Below are 17,242 nucleotides of genomic sequence, written 5' to 3'. Positions count from 1 at the left end.
TTAATTCTGATGGTCTTACAACTCTTCACAAACATAGTGCTGAGAACACCAGAAAGTAAATCTGGACACCAGAAAGTAAATCTGGACAACAGAGCTCTATGTCCCAACCACGTTGGACAATAATAACTGCACAAACATGTGTACTCATTCAAACTCTGTGGGTCCATTTACTTATAAAATAATAGGGTCGACCTAGACAAACTATAAGTCATCATTTTGTTCTAACATTCTATTAACATGATTTGAGGTCATGCTTAGTTCAAATATTTTATTAATATAGCTTTATTAAAACAATATTCTATAAATTGAGGATTTTATTATTTAGATTACTTTTTAATTTCAGATAGCTAAACCTCTCCCTCTAGTGGAAATTTTATTTTTAAAAAATGTTTTAGAACACACAAGGTTGCTGTGTTGTTTTTTTCTATCAGCCTTAACAGTAAAAATGTGCTCAGTATGTAAAATGGTAAAACTATTTCAGAAGGCAATTTGCCACTTTCAGAATTTAAAAGGACATTTCCTTTGACCTAGCAATTCTACTAGGTATGTTTCTAAAGGCATATATACACAAGTTGGTAAAGAATATGCTAGAATTTGCCATTAAATAATAAAAATTTCAAAAAGTTTCCATCACCTTATTACATCAGAATTGTAAGCAATAAAGAAAAATAAGATAGTGATTTGTTTTTTCCTCCCCAAGTAAGAACTCTTGGTGCTCTCCTATACAACTGATTCCAAAAACCATGTTAATTCCAGACATGTCTGTAATTTCTTCCAACACCTTATTTACCAGTCTGGTCTTCAAGAAGAATCATAAAATCTAAAAGGCTCCAAGAGAAAGAATTCTTAAATAGCCAGGGAGAACACACTCTTTCTCTAGCACATTGTTAGTAAAACCAAGCAGTCCCAAAACATCTACATACTTTTAAACATGAACAATGACAACTCATGTCTCTTTAGAGATTCAGCAATTACTATGTCTTTTTTTTGTGTGTGTGAGACAGTGTCTCACTCTGTCACCAAGGCTGGAGTACAGTGGTGCAATCTGGGCTCACTGCAACCTCTGTCTCCAGGGGTTCAAGCAATTCTCCTGCCTCAGGGTCCATAGCAGCTGGGATTACAAATGCCCACCACCACTCCCAGCTAATTTTTTGTATTTTTAGTAGAGAAGGGGTTTCACCATGTTGGCCAGGCTGGTCTTGAATTCCTGATCCATCTGCCTCAGCCTACCAAAGTGCTGGGATTACAGACATGAGCCACCAGGTCCGGCCAGGTTCTATATCTTTCAAAGAATATATCAACAGTTCCTCTCTTTAGATTTTTTTTTCTCCTGCATCCCCTAAAGCATGTAGGACAGAAACTCCTAGTAGTTCCCTCTATTTATACTTTTTTCTTGCTCCAGTTTTTCACTAGCCATATGGCCAAGTATAATGAAGACTAAATTTCCAGCATCCTTTGTATCAATTTGTTGGCCAATGGACTGTAAATGAAAATGATGAGTGTACAACTTCCAGAAAGTGTTCTTTAAAAGAATAGGTGAGCCTTTGTTGCCCAACCTCTTCCTGATACCTGAAATGCTAATGTGATCATTGAGCTATGACTTGAAGCCATGTGTGGTTGATGGTAGAATCTGATTATCATAAACCCACCATATTGGCCCTTGAAAACATACGAGTGTACTTAAGTAATAGAGAAATATACTTCTAGTACCTTTAAGTTTTCTTTCAGGTACAGCTCAAATGATTCTAATTCATTCAGTATGTGAGCTAACAGTATAATCTCAGGTCATTACCAAACAGTCACAAAATTTTCAATCATGCTTTGGTGGCATGAGGATAAGAATATTTGCTTAAAATATTGTTGAGGTCTGGGTCAGTGCCAACACTGTCTGATGGGAGGCAGACAGCAGCAGGGGTAGCAGGACCTAAGTGGCAGGACATCTACTGCTTGGCTTCTATCCTGTCTGTGCTGCCCTGGGGCAGCTACCCAGGCCCTAGAGGCCAAACCATGTGGTAGTTCATGCTGGGAATGACTCTGGTCAGGCAGCAGTCATTCTTCAGGAGCATATTACATTATCAAAAATGTCTTCTACACCATGACCTCATCCTTATTTGACTCAGGAAGGCATCAAATTACAAATTGATACTTTCCATCAGAGGTTTAAGGTGACTGAAGTATGCAACTTAAATAAAGTGAAGTGAAGATACTGCAGTCTATGTTGGATACTGTAGTCTTCTCAGGCCATAGCCCCACTAAGGAGCACACCAATCAATCTTAGGGTACAACCCATCCTGGAAGGTACAACTCCACTAAGCAGCTCATTCACCACAATGTCAGAGGATAATTTTTCCCTTTTCACTTGGATTTGTGGACAAGCCTCCCAAGGACAAGACTAATTTTGCCTACAACCGAGCTTCTCTCCACATAACCCACAAGGCACCTGTGAAAGAGATGAACTCCTATAGTAGAAAAAGGCTGCAAGATCCCAAGGCTGCTAGGATTCCCCTGAGCAGTTTCCTGGACATATATACTAGAGTGCAGATGTTTTCAGAGATGGAACTGGACCACTGGATTATGATTCTACCAAACTGCCACGAGTTGCAGGCCTGGCCCATTAATGGATGCTGGCATACAGAAGTGCATTCAGTAGATTACCACTCTCAGATCAAGTTCACATTAGCCACAAAGAAAGAAATTATAGTTGGTCAGACTACAAAACCTTCTGCAATGGGACAACATCCAGGAATCCCTGAGCCACCTAAAGGAAAATCCTAGGGTGCTGGCACAGGTTGTCAAGCCTAAATGATACCAGTCCATTTGGGTCCATTCTCTGCTTTAGTCTTCAGCAAATGATCTTTGTGGTCATGTGATATCACCTTGGTGATCTTGTACATCCCCAAGGCCTGGTGCCCATCTGGGAACAATGTCAGTTCCCTAGAGCCACTTACCACCCATGCCCCTGACACATGAACATGGTGAAATGTGTTTTGTATCCTGCTCAACTGGCCTTGGCAATGCTACACTCCACCTTTTCTTGGTCACTTTGGCAGTGTAAGAGAGATACTCTAAGGTGAGTACAAGCTGGGAGCTTTGCCATCAAATGTGGGGGTCTATATAACCACCAGCCCATCCTCAGCCTGCCAGAGCCAGTAATGGCAGATGGAGATTTGGACTGCAAGAGAAGCAAAACCTCCAAACCCAGATAACTGTACCAAATCCTTGGGACTAGTTAGGAAGTGGCTATCTGACACAGAAGAAGGTGAGGTCCTGACTCCATGACCAACTCCTGTCTCATACAAAATGGGAAACTTGGGACTGTTTTTGTGGCTAAGGACACTGATGACAAGGATAAGGAATCCTGGCACATGACCCTGAATATAAGCAGGCAGTTTGTCCTTAGGACTCAGTTACAACTGCTCTATACCACTTTAGTTATCTGATGAGCTGAGGCCAAGGTAACCCGACTGTCCTTCCCTGTTCTGTTCCTCCTCTTTGTACACATTCCCTGTTGGCCCAACTGGCAAAACCGACTAGTTGAAACTGCTTTCTCCTCTTTCAATTGTTTTCTCCGGCTTTCAGCTTTTCTTGGAGTCAGCCTTTGAAGGTGGCTGAGCCCTGTTCTGCTGCACCCTGGCCAGTGGGGCTACTTATTATTCTGTCTGCTTTTGTTTTCCTGTTTCCTGATACTATGTGAAGGTCTTAGGCAAAGGGATCTTCCTCCCTCTGTGATGTCGTAGCAATCCAGTACAACATGCAAGATCATCCAGCCCCAAGGAGCATTCAGGCGGCTGTGGTCCCAGATGACCACAACCTCATGAGAGGCCCTCAGCAAGGACACCCAACTGAGGGCATCCAAAATTCCTGACCCACAGAAAATAGGTGAGATAATTAATAAATATAGTCATTCCTCCCTATCTGTGGTTCTACATCCATAGACTGACCAACTGCAGACCAAAAATATTTGAAAAAAAAAAAAAACTATAGATGTAGATGATTGCATTTGTACTGAACACATATAAATTGTTTTTCTTATCATTATTCCCTAAACAATATACTATAATAACTATTTCAAAGCATTTACATTGTATTGGGTATTAGAAGTAGTCTAAAGATGATTTAAAGTATAAAGAAGGATGTGTGTACATTATAGGCAAATACTACATCATTTTATATAAGGAACTTGAGTATCCGTGGATTTTGGCATTGCAGGGAGTCCTGGAATAAATCACTCACAGATACCGAGGGATGACAGTATTTTTGGTGGTTTTTTGTGTGTGTATGACAGGATCTCACTCTGTTACCCAAGCTCGAGTACAGTGGTGTAACCACAGCTCACTGTAGCCTTGACCTCCTAGGCTCAAGCAATTCTTCCACCTTAGCCTCGAGTAGCTGGAGCACAGGTGTGTACCACCACACCTGGCTAATTTTTTAACTTTTTGGAGAGACAGGGTGTCACTATGTTGCCCGGGCTGGTCTCAAACTCCTGGGCGCAAGCAATCCTCCTGTTTTAGCCTCCCAAAATGCTGAGATTACAGGTGAAAGCCATCATGTTTGGCCTATTTTGGGTTAAGATGCTAAATGTTATGGAGATTGGTTAAGCAGCAATAGATAACTAATAGATATTAGATGGTTGGCATATCACCTAACTACCCAGAACTATTCCTACAACCTCATGGGATTGCACTGGGAGCCCAGGAGCATCTTGCTACCTGTCCTTCAATAAAGCACCTATGGTTTTCATAACAATCCTACCATATGCAGTTGCTGGGCTATTAATACTTGAAATTTTGAAAATGTACCACTTTGCACAAAAGTGCTATGAGGGGGCCCTGGCTCATGAACTCCTCTTCAGCTCCACCACTGTTGAAGGCTGTGGGAATTGTTTATCTCATAGCAGAAGTATCTCTGTTATCACAACATGCTCCTTAACTTACCTGAATTTCCAGAATCTGAAATTCAAGTTGAAATGTAACCATGTGGCAATTTCCTGATAATCGGTGTCTCTGTAGAACTTTTCTTATACCTGTAAACCAGAAAAACAAATATTTTGTTTGTAAATCACCATTTTCTTCAAATGCCTATTATTTAATTTTGTGTGAATATCTACAATACATTGGGTATATGTGTGAAAGTATGCATGAGTAATTACATTGAAAAACTCTGGAAAAATGTACACCAAATTGATTATCTTTGGAAAATAAAATTAATGGCAACTTCTAATTCTAGTTTTCAACTATACCAAAAATTATGGTAAGAAGTAGAAATGTGGCCGGGCACGGTGGCTCATGCCTGTAATCCCAGCACTTTGAGAGGCCACAGCAGGCAGATCACAAGGTCAAGAGATCGAGACCATCCTGGCCAACATGGTGAAACCCTGTCTTTACTAAAAATACAAAAATTAGCTGGGCATGGTGGCGTGTGCCTGTAGTCCCAGCTACTCGGGAGGCTGAGGCAAGAGAATTGCTTGAACCTGGGAGGCAGAGGTTGCAGTGAGCCAAGATTGCGTCACTGCACTCCAGCCTGGCACCTGGTGACAAAATGAGACTCTGTCTCAAAAAAACAAAAAAAAAGTAGAAATGTACTAGTATAGCCCTAGACAAATTTGAATCATGTTAACTGTTCAATGGTTATTTTTTAAACACTATCTAGTTCTTAAAGGCAGTAAATTGAATCCATGAGTTTACCTCTGCTATCTCTCAAAACTTCACTAAAATGACAGTGATAAATGATATTTTTGAGATATGACATGCATACATTTTAATGCATAAAATGCCCTGTTCTTAAGTATACAGCTCAATATTTTTTTTTACACATGTGGTTGTCCAGGTAACTACCACTCAGATAATGATACAAGAATTTTATAGAACCCATAAGTTTCCCTCATGTCCTTTCCCAGGGTATACCCTATCCACAAGAAGTAAGTAAGCACTATCCTGACTTTATGTAGTCATCTACTCTTGCTAATGACGTTATTTTTAGAAGGGCATGATTCTATAAGGATAAAGGGAACAGGAAAGATAAGAGAAATCTGATTTGGGAAGCTGGAAATCAGACAGATGAACTAGATAGCACATGGACAAGTAAAAGTGACCTGGTAGAGCCAGAAAAACTGAAACCCAAGTCAGCAAATGGGGAAACCCAGAAGCAAGCCCATTTACATAGCAGAATACCAGAAGAGTATTATGAATCGGCAGCATCAAGTACCTTTATGGGAGGTGGACCTGGGGCTCAAAATAGGAAGGCTGGTTAAAGATTTGTTCAATGAGTAGTTAGGGAAAAAAAGTCAGAATGGTACAAACTGACATTATTTGCCTCCTAATTAGATGTATCAGTAAGAACAAAACATCACTTTCATAGTTTTCCTGTCAAAATTGCACAGGAATGTCATTAAGAGGAAACCATCAGAAAAAAAAAGATCGAAGAACAATATATAATACAAGTGGTCTTTGAAGATGTCAATGTCATAAAAGACAGAGAATGCTGACCAGATTAATGAGACTAAACAGAAATGACAGCTAGGTGCAATGCCTAATCATGGATTAGATGTGGAATTTTTAAAATAAATGGCTAAGGAAGACTCACAATTGTTAAGTTGTCAGTTCTTCCCAACTTGATCTACACATTCAATGCAATCCAATCAAAATTCCAGCAAGTTACCTTCTGGATATTGACAAATGACAAACTGATTATCAAATTTATGTGGAAGAGCAAAAACTCAGAAAAGCCAGAACAATCTTCAAGAAAAATAAAGTTTATGAACTTAAATGACCTGATTTAGAGACTTACTATAAAGCTACAGTAATCAAGACAGTATGGTATTAGTGAAAGAGTAGACAAATAGGTCAACAGAAAAGAAGAGAAAGTCCAGAAATAGGGTCACACAGATATAGTGAAATAATCTTTAACAAAGGAGCAAAGACAATTCAATGGAGAAAGGATAGTCTTTTCAACAAAAGGGGCTGGAACAACTGAATATCCCCAAGCAAAACAAACAAACAAAAAAAGAATCTAGACACTGACTTAATAACTTTCACAAAAATTAACTCAAAATATATCACAGATCTAAATATAAAATACAAAACTATAAAACTCCTAGAAGATAATATAGGAGAAAATCTAGATGATCTTGGGCTTTGTCTATAAAAATAAATGTGCCAAAAATGCAGTAAAGAAAAAATGCAAATGGAATCCTGGAAATAATATAGAGCAATCACTTTATTTTGCACACAAGAAATCAGGCCCAGAGAGACTTATTATTCTGTCCAATGTCCAGACTTTATTTTTTCTTTACGTCCAGGCTTTCTTTTTTATGGATGAACACTATGCATATATAAATTGCATGCAAATATATACCATGATAAATTTTCAGTTCAGTACTTTTTAACTTGAACACACTGATTTTTATTTTATTTTATCTTTGAGATGGAGTCTCGCTCTGTCGCCCAGGCTGGAGTGCAGTGGCGCCATCTCTGCTCACTGCAACTTCTGCCTCCCGGGTTCAAGTGATTTTCCTGCCTCAGCTTCCTGAGCAGCTGGGACTACAGGTGTCCCCCACCACGCTAATTTTTGTATTTTTGGTAGAGACAGGGTTTCACCTCATTGGCCAGGCTGGACTCAAACTCCTGATCTCAAGTGATCCGCCTGCCTTGGCTTCCCAAAGTGCTGGGACCACAGGTGTGAGCCAACGCGCCCAGCTTATTTTTTTTTTTTCTGAGACAGGGTCTCATTTTGTCACCAAGGCTACAGTGCAATGGTGCAGTCTCAGGTCACTGTAACCTCCACTTCCCAGCTTCAAGCCATTCTCCTGCTACAGCCTCCCAAGCAGCTGGGACTACAGGCATGCACCACCACATCCAGCTAATTTTTATATTTTTAGTAGAGACAAGGTTTTACCATGTTAGCCAGGCTGGTCCTGAAATCAAGTGATCCACCTACCTGGGCCTCCCAAAGTGCTGGATTACAGGTGTGAACCACCATACCTGGCCTGATTTTTATTTTAAAATAATGAGTAAGGGTGTATTTTTAACAAAGTTTACAGATAGCAGAAGAGGATTAGTCCTTCAAAACAATCAATCCACGTATCAAGCCCATTCACATATTTTTAACAATATGCATTTAAAGCTAATCAAAAGACAAGAATAAAAATTATAAATTAAAAAACTATTCTCATTACTTTGCAGTAACACTTAATTTGGACTCCAAACTCCATTACTTAATTTGTAAACTGACTCTTTTGGAATCAAAATGGAGAATATTTAAAAGAATCATCGTTAAGTACTAAAGCAAATTCCAAAAAAAAAAAAGAGTTCTAAAAATGTATGGAAAATAAAAGCATAGCTGCAATAAAGTATTAGTTATGATTGAATAATGATAAATAATACTTTGGAATGATGGAAATCAAGATCATTTGATTACCTAGCTTCGGCTATATTCATTAATATGCCACAGAAACCGTGTCTGCCCAAGTAATAGCTATTGCAAAAGATAATGACTTCAAATAGCTGTGTGTCTTTCCAATAGCAACTGGCCAAGTATCCGGGCCAGACACAGTAATTATTTGATTAATTAAAGATTTGATGGCATCATGTGTCACCAAACACATCCACTAAATCAAACTGTATTGTTCCCAGTTTAATAGATTAAAAATCTGTCAAAATACAGTATTATTATTAGAAATACCATTGGAACAATGCTGTATCACTTCTGTTTGGAACAACTCTTCACTTATGCCTGGTAACTTTTTTCTGTGTTATAACAGATATTGTGACATAAAGAAAATAGTCTTCAATGACAAGGCTTTCAAGCATTTTTCCTGTGAAGCCTAACAGCTGTTTAACTTCTTTATGAAATTATACAATTCTTGTGAAAAAGAGAACAAGAAACATCTGAAAACCAGTGACACCAGCACTGCATTGTCAAATGGCTTATTCTGACAGGACCCTTTCATGTATAGATTACATTACATAGGACTGCTACTGTCAGTCTTTATTATTATTTTCCTGTTCAAAATATTTTTCTTAGACTGGGCGCAGTGGCTCACGCCTGTAATACCAGCACTTTGGGAGGCCAAGGAGGGCAGATCACCTGAGGTCAGGAGTTTGAGACCGGCCTGGCCAACATGGTGAAACCTAATTTTTACTAAAAATATAATAATTACCCAGGTATGCTGGTACACACCTGTAATCCCAGCTACTCAGGAGGCTGAGGCAGGAGAATCACTTGAACCCAAGAGGTGGAGGTTGCAGGGAGCCGAGATCACGCCACTGCACTCCAGCCTGGCAGAGCAAAACTCCAACTCAAAAAACAAACAAAAATGAAGAAAAAGGAAGAAAAAATAAAAAACAAAATATTTTTCTTCCAGTACCATTACTCTTGCCAAACTACTTCACAATTCATTTCAAGAAATTCCTACAACCACATAGATTTCTGGCTTTAAAATGATATTTCTTGTTTACAATTTTTATATTTTTCTAAGTTTTCTAAAATGAGCACATATTACTCACAGACAGATAAAAAAGCATTTTAACTCTTGTGATGTCCCTGTCTGAAATCTCCCATTCAAAGCACGTTAGCTTTGTCAAGACTCTATGCCTAATCTTCATGCTGAGACTTTTAAGCTAGTAAAAGTCTTATACCTGGCCTATCCTCATTCTCTATTCTCTCTGCATTCCATCTCTTCCCTTCAAGTAATTTAAGTCTCCAAATTTCATCACTCTGTTTCTATATGTAATTCCATTACCCTACAGTGGCTGCCAAAGACACTCCAAGGTTATTCTCCCTCTCCCCTGTCATGAGGGTTATTTTCAGTGGAAAAGTCAGGAAGCACACCAAAAATGATTTCTGCTTTTGGGACTGTTATTCTTGACCAACCAAAGTTCTTGACATCCACTTGAACAGCCGAAGTAGCTTCCCCTTATCTCTTAGTGCATCACAGATCTTTGGCAATAAAATGTAGTCATTGGGACCAGAAATTTTCCTTCTAGCAAAAGGTCCATCTGCTAAAACATTTATCTTGGCAGCTTTCATGTCAGTGCTGAACGACTCCTAAGATTTATAAATTAATGGTCCTGTTGTTCTTATAATCATTATTCATTTATCATTATTTACTTGACTATTAAGGTACTTAATTATAGAAACTGTGTCTGTTCTTGTCCATCATGGAGGTTAAAAAGAAAGAAAGAAAAGAAACTGTGCCTGTTCTTTACTATTTAACTCAGACAGCTTTTTTTTTTTTTTTTTTGAGACGGAGTCTTGCTCTGCCCCCTATGCTGGAGTGCCATCCATGGCACAATCTCAGCTCACTTGAACTTCTACCTCCCAGGTTCAACCAATTCTCCTGGGTCAGCCACCCAAGTAGCTCAGATTACAGGTGCCCACCACCACATCCAGCTAATTTTCATATTTTTAGTAGAGACAGAGATTTGCCATGTTGGCCAGGCTGGTCTCGAACTTCTGACCTCAGGTGATCTGCCCACCTTGGTCTCCCAAAAGCTGGGATTACAGGCATGAGCCATGGGGTCCAGCCCAGGCAGCTTTTGAACACTGTGATGTGGTTTACCACAACCATACTTTCAAATACTTACCTTGTAGAATTTCAATTCAATATTATGACAACCAGTATCTTATGCATAATAAGGTAAGCTTCAATACTATGCCTAAACTGATTTTAAAAAATGCTTACTCTTTTCTGTCATCTCAGTGCCTGTTAGGTCTTCGGTCTGCTTGGAGTAATTTCTTATATTGATGCCAGTAAGCGTACTTAGAAATGAAAGTTCTGATTCTAAATGTCCAAGCTGACTTTTCAGATCTTTTGAAGACTTCCATCCTTCCGAACTGAATTGCTGTATTGCTTGAAAAGATTTTCTAAAAAGCAAATATCAAAAATAATCACTCCAATTACTAACATGTTTCATATATCTAATACCCCGATTTTCCTCAATTTGTTCCTCTTACTCTCTTCCCATTAAGTCACCTTCCCCCATTAAAAAAAAAAAAAAAAGAAAGAAAGAATTTTCTCAAAACCATTGTGGCTTTTGAGCCACAATCTTTCTTTTTTTCCTTTTTTTTTTAACCACCACAATCTTTTTTTTTCTTTTTTTAAAGAGATGGGGTCTCACATTGTCACCCAGGCTGAAGTATAGTGGTACAACACAGTGCACTGCAGCCTTGAACTCCTGGGCTCAAAGGATCCTCCCAAGTAGCTGGGACCACAGATGTGCCACTGTGTCTAGCTAATTTTTTTTCCTTTTTGTAGAGACAGGGTCTTGCTTTATTATCCAGGCTGGTCTTGAACGCCTGGCTTCGATCAATCCTCCTGCGTCATTCTCCCAATGTGTTGGATTACAGGTGTGAGCCACCATGCCTAGTCCACAATCTTTAATTTCAACAAAAAACATACATAACCAAATTATTCCTCAAATTTTCCACATATTAGAAACACCTTTAAAATAAATTATAATAGGAGTACTTTGCAAAATTACAATGCAAGTTCTAATCCATGAAATTCCAACCTAAATGTCTGATATACCAAGACCTCTCAAATTATTTTAAAAGCTGTCTTGAAATTAAAAAATAAAATCAATTTTAATTTCTAAAAGTAAATATCATAGAACACTTTATACTAAGAGATTTCTCAGACAAAAGAAATAGCAAATCTCTTTAAACAGCACTATAGCCAGACATTCTTCATTGAAAACATATAAATCTATTTTCCTTGAGAAAAAGAATGAAATTTTAGTTGGCTGGGCACAGTGGCTCCTGCCTGTAATCCTAGCACTTTGGGAGGCCAAGGCAGGTGGATCACTTGAGGTCAGGAGTTCAAGACCAGCCTGGCCAACATGGTGAAAACCTGTTTCTCCTAAAAATACAAAAAATTAGCTGGATGTGGTGGTAGGCGCCTGTAACCCCAGCTACCTGGGAGGTTGAAGCAGGAGAATTGCTTGAATCAGGGAGGCAGAGGTTGTAGTGAGCAGAGATCACACCACTGCACTCCAGCCTGGGCAACAAAGTAAGACTCCATCTCAAAAAAAAAAAAAAAAAGGAAAATTAAAAATTAAAAAAAAAATTTTTAGTTAATAATTGCACTAGATGGTATCTTATTTTTTGTCATCCATCATTTCCTTTAAACACTCTGCTACATTCTACACTGTTGACTTTTCCTTCCAGCTTAAAACATCCCTTCCTTGGATTCTTGGGCATAATTATCCCAATTCTCATTTGATATCTTGGGTCGGTTTCTCGTCTCCAACATTAGAGGAAAACCCTAACACTCTTACCTCTGCTGTACTAAATATGTATTCTTTCATTCTGCAGGAACACTAAATGATTAGCCTTAGCTCCTCTATGCCGGTAACTCTTAAAATATACCTCTAACCATATATCTCTTCTTCCGGCAAGGTAGATGCTGCTTGATATCACACCAAATGGTTTCTCTTGGAATCTCCTTTTCCTCTAAATTACCCTACATTTGTTAATAATAAAATCTTTCCCTTGGTATGTCAGGCTTTACACCTTCGAAGTTATCCTTGGCTCCTTCACTTGCCTGAAATCTGGACTTAAGACTGTCATCCTTTCTGCTCCCTCACATAACTATTCTTTCTTTCCTATTTCTAATTCTACTACATTAGCCAATGTTCTTATGCTCTTATAACCTTATACCATGTCTATAGAGAATAATCTAACTCCATATTTTTCACACTGAGAATCCAAGACTTAATAAAGTCTGTAAAATTTTTTTCAAATTTTGTTTTAATGCTAATTTAAAATGTTAATGTAAGTGTATTCTGTATCATGAAACTACCACAGTCTCTTTTGCATTTGTCATCATAGACGGATGCCCCTACACATTACTTTAAACATAGAAGTCAAAGAAATAAGAACAGATTGGGCACAGTGACTCACTCCTGTAATCTCAGCACTTTGGGAGGCTGGGGCAGCCCAGGAGTTTGAGACCAATCTGAAAAACATGGCAAAACCCCATGTCTACCAAAAAAAAAAAAAAAAAAAAAAAAATTAGCTGGGTGTAGTAGCAGGTGCCATCCCTTAGGGCCAACTACTGGGCTGGTGGAGGGTCACTGAGGCAGGACAATTGCTTGAGCATGGGAGGCAGAGGTTGCAGTGAGTCATGATCATGCCACTGCATTTCAGCCTGGGCAACAGAGTGAGAGAGAGAGAGAGAGAAGGGAGGGAGGGAGGGAAGGAATAGAAAAGAGGAAAAAGAACAGAGACAATCTTCATATATAAATGATGAGTTCTTGACAAGTGAACACCAAATGTCACAGTAAGCTATGAATGAAAATTTCAGGGTATTTCTAATAGAGCAAAGTGGTAAGAGAACCAAGTCATCATTAAAATACGCAGAACTCAAAAAAGAACCTGCAGTTGTCAGAGTGGCCAGTAGGGAGTTAGTGTTTAATATGTATGGTGTTTCAGTTTGGGGTGATGAAAAAGTTCTAAAGATGGGCAGTGGTGATGGTTGCACAACAACGTGCATGTGTTTAATGCCACTGAGCTATACACTTAAAAATGGCTAAAATTGGCCAGGCGCGGGGGTTCACACCTGTAATTCCAGTATTTTGGAAGGCTGAGGCAGGTGGATCACGAGGTCAGGAGTTCAAGACCACCCTGACCAACATGATGAAACCCTATCTCTACTAAAAACACAAAAATTAGCTGGGCATGGTGGCGCGTGCTTGTAATCCCAGCTACTCAGGAGGCTGAGGTAAGAGAATCGCTTGAACCTGGGAGGCAAAGGTTGCAGTAAGCAGAGATCACGCGACTGCACTCCAGCTGGGCAACAGAGCAAGACTCTGTCTCAAAAAAAAAAAAGTAAATCTTATATATATTTTGCCAAAAAAGAAACTCTGCATATTCTTATTCATAGCAGCTATTTAGTTTGAGCAAAATATTGGTGTATTTCAACTAATTATGTTAGTTTGAGTTAATTTGGGTTCGTTTGAATTTTATTCACTTTGTGGTTTTATTATTTGTAAGTTTGTCTCAGTAGCATAAAAATTTTTTGTAAAAATTAGGAGTTCACAAGAAACTTTTCTCCTTTAAAAGGAATTTATACATGAGTTTCAGGTCAATAGTCTACTAATCAGTGCTAGTTATTATTATAAGGCAAGTACACTTCTAAATGAACTACATATATTAACTCAATTAGTCCTCACAGCAACCCAAAAACTTGGGTATATTTTACCAAGGAGAAAACTGAAGCACGAAAAGGGGAGCTCATTTAACCAAGATCACTCAGCTAACAGCAGAAACAGGATTTGAAGGCAGGCAACTTGGCTCCACAGTGTGGATACATGGATATAGCTGAATAATTTATCTCCAATTTTCCTACCTCCAGTCCATCCAACCACTTATAATCACTCTAAAAAATAGCCTAGTACATAGGTCCCAATCTTCCTCCTCCACTACAGTGAAAAGAAACCTCAGGTTAAATCCAAACACCCTAGACTGACATTTAATGTCTCTCACAATCTGGACTCTTTCCAACATAACCACTGAGAAGTCCCAGATTATATAAATAAAATCCTACCCCATTCCCACAGTCAACCGAATCGACTCCCTCTTGGCCAAGGCAAACCCCAAAGAAACCTTAAAAACTCAGTTCTCAACCAAGATAGGATGGGCGGTCAGACACACCTCGTTATACCCCTTCTCATTTGGGATTTAGACACAACTGACCAGTATTAATGTTAAAATAGAGATAGTAAGAGTTGCAGAACAGACTCTGTGGCAATAAGCTACCAAATGATAAACAAGACCTAAGGTCATGCCAGGCACAGGTTAAGTCACACACCCCCTCCACTTAAAAGAATGAACTATGTTCTAACTGCCAGTTTTTTTTTCCCCCCCTCTAGTGGCTAAATAAGCACTGGCTTCCAGATAAGCAATATAAAAATAATTGCAGTTCATCCACAACCAGATGCTAACTGACTCCTCTGTTCCACAGCTTTGATAGGACATGAGACTTCCAAAATTTTCTTCTGATAAGATCACCAACCATGGACTCTAACTCATTTACAAAGGCTGTGTGCTTAAGTACCTTTGCTTCCCTCCTTCACCTTTTGACGTACAAGGCCTAATTGTAATGCATTTAAATGTTAAGTCTGCTCCCCAAAATGAACATGAGATGCATGTAACATGCATGTTTATTCAGTACACGTGAGCACATCTCCCTTCATGAATATTCATAGCTCCTACTATGACCTGTTGAATATGTATACTCAGCCCACTCATCCAGCATAAATCCCTGCCCCAACCCCACCTCCTTCAAAGTGCCTGCCTGTCTGCTTTGGCTGAGGCTACGCTTCCCAGCTTGTCAGGATGGCCACTTTGCAGGCTGTAACCCTTCATAAGAAATAATCTCTTTAAATTTGCAGATCTCAGGATCTTTCAGTTTACACTACTCTACCATATGGACTAACAAAATCCTGTCGCCAGTAAAGAAACCACTTTTCTCCAGTTCTTAAATTTCGGAGTGTGCAAACAAATCATCTGTCAGGGCAGGGTATCTTTTTTAAATGCAGATTCTGATTCAGTAGGTCAGGATGTCGCTCTGATAAACTGCCAGGTGATGCTAAAGTCTCCCATCTGTGGAGCACACCTCAATTAGCAAGGGTCTCTAATACATTTACTCTCATTTGTGGAGGTGCAGGAGTGTGCCCTGTTCACCTGTTTCCTCTCCCTTTTACCAGTCACAGCTTCCTCTACTTTCCTGACCGAATGCCGACATTTTCTGTAGATCTCCTCCTCCCTATTTTCTACCAATTCTTCTCCAGTTAGCTCAGGAAAATCTCATTCTTTCTGCATGAATGTCAAATTAGTCTTGACTCAAAACATGAAGACAGTTAATTTCGAGTAAATTCCATGTTTGAGATGATGACACATAATTACGGTTGCAGAGCTTTTCTCTCCCTCTCCTTCAATAAACGAAAACTGCCTGGACTTTGGAGTTAGATTTTTGGGTCCCAATCCATCTCTGACAATTCCTTTGTCTGGAACCTTGGACAAGCTACCTAACTTCTCTGTGCCTCAGTTTCTTCCACTATAAAACATGGCTAACGATAGCTCCTACCTCAGAGGACTGTCAAATTCTCCTATAGGCTATATTAACTATTTTTCTTTGTATCAACTTACTATTTTACCAAGTTATTTTTAAAGGAATTTTTGTGGCATTATCGTAAACAAAAAGTCAGTATCACTTGCCATGGTTACCTGACCCATAAAAACAAATGCCATGAAACCAAACGGAGTTATTAAATCCCAACTAGAGATACCTCTGGATACTGGAGGCGGGATTACCTAGCTAGAGACATAGTCAATACTTTCTCCTCGTCAGTCGTCCACACAGACTGCGATTAAACAAGTTAATACTCTGCAGTGCGTTTACAACAGGGCGCCACACGGGCTGCTCCCAACTCCAGGTCATCGTCATGACAGGATCAATGCCAGTTCATGCCCACATTCTGGGCCTGGGAGTAGGACACCCGGGATGTCTGTGGAGATTCACCGGTCTGGCCTGGGAACCCTGGCCGTCGGGGCCTGGGAACCCTGGCCGTCGGGCCCTGGGGGACTTGGGGGGCCACGTACTGGACTCCGGACTTCTCTTCCCAGGGCGCTGGCTGGTCCTCACACGCTCGCCGCAGGGCCGCGATCTCAGCTTGCAAGGCGCGCACCTCGGCCAGCTCGGTGTCCATGGCGCGTTGCTGACCGGAGCCGCGCTGGCTGCGCCGCTGTCACTCTGACCCGCGCGTTTCACTTGCGCTTCAAGCCTCCCGCGCGCTCCCGGCGCGGACCATCCCAGAGCTCAAGCGGAGGGGAGGCGGGAGAGCCACGCGTGACTCCCGCGGCCCTGCGCGTCCAACTCCGCATCGTACGAGAGCCCGGGTCCTCGACGTCCCTGCACACGTCTTTCTGGCCGTCTAAGCAGTGCTTACACTTTCGGGAGAGCGCGTTCTTTGCTACTCCAAGCCCAAACGCTCCGCTGCCCACCTCCGCCAGCAGCCTTGGAGCCGCCCGGCCGCGTGCGTCACTGAAGAGGCAGTGCTGGGATCACGTGGAGGGGAGTGCCTCTTTATTTTCCGCCCCCCCTTCTTCCTCACTTCCGCCGACCTAGTCCAGGAATTGGTACAGCGATAGTGTTCAATAGAAACTAGTGGATTTTTGGTTTGAGCTCTTTTGTGGTCGTTGAGGGGGAAGTGACGGAGGCGTCAGGGAAAGTGGGAGGACG

The 17,242-nt window shown here is 40.3% G+C and overlaps 1 protein-coding gene across 2 annotated transcripts in view; it reads right to left on the bottom strand.

Annotated features, from left to right (window-relative positions):
• CENPP (centromere protein P) overlaps positions 1 to 17,237 on the bottom strand; it is a 282,767-nt gene extending 265,530 nt beyond the window's left edge. The window contains exons 1-3 of one of the 2 annotated variants that reach the window (XM_012472197.2): positions 16,603 to 16,709; positions 10,682 to 10,863; positions 4,935 to 5,023 (exon numbers count right to left, since the gene is read on the bottom strand). In XM_012472197.2, coding sequence (XP_012327620.1) covers positions 4,935 to 5,023; positions 10,682 to 10,863; positions 16,603 to 16,709 — 378 coding nt within the window. Of the gene's footprint in view, positions 1 to 4,934; positions 5,024 to 10,681; positions 10,864 to 16,602 lie in introns of both variants that reach the window. The other variant, XM_064361574.1, reaches the window with a different exon arrangement.
• Between the last annotated feature and the right edge of the window lie 5 nt (positions 17,238 to 17,242).

This window comes from Aotus nancymaae, unplaced genomic scaffold (assembly GCF_030222135.1).
Source record: "Aotus nancymaae isolate 86718 unplaced genomic scaffold, 86718_ANA_hifiasm-v0.15.2.pri h1tg000041l, whole genome shotgun sequence".
Taxonomy (NCBI): domain Eukaryota; kingdom Metazoa; phylum Chordata; class Mammalia; order Primates; family Aotidae; genus Aotus; species Aotus nancymaae.
Note: the sequence above shows the minus strand (reverse complement) of the source record. Positions and strands in the feature narration are given on the sequence as shown.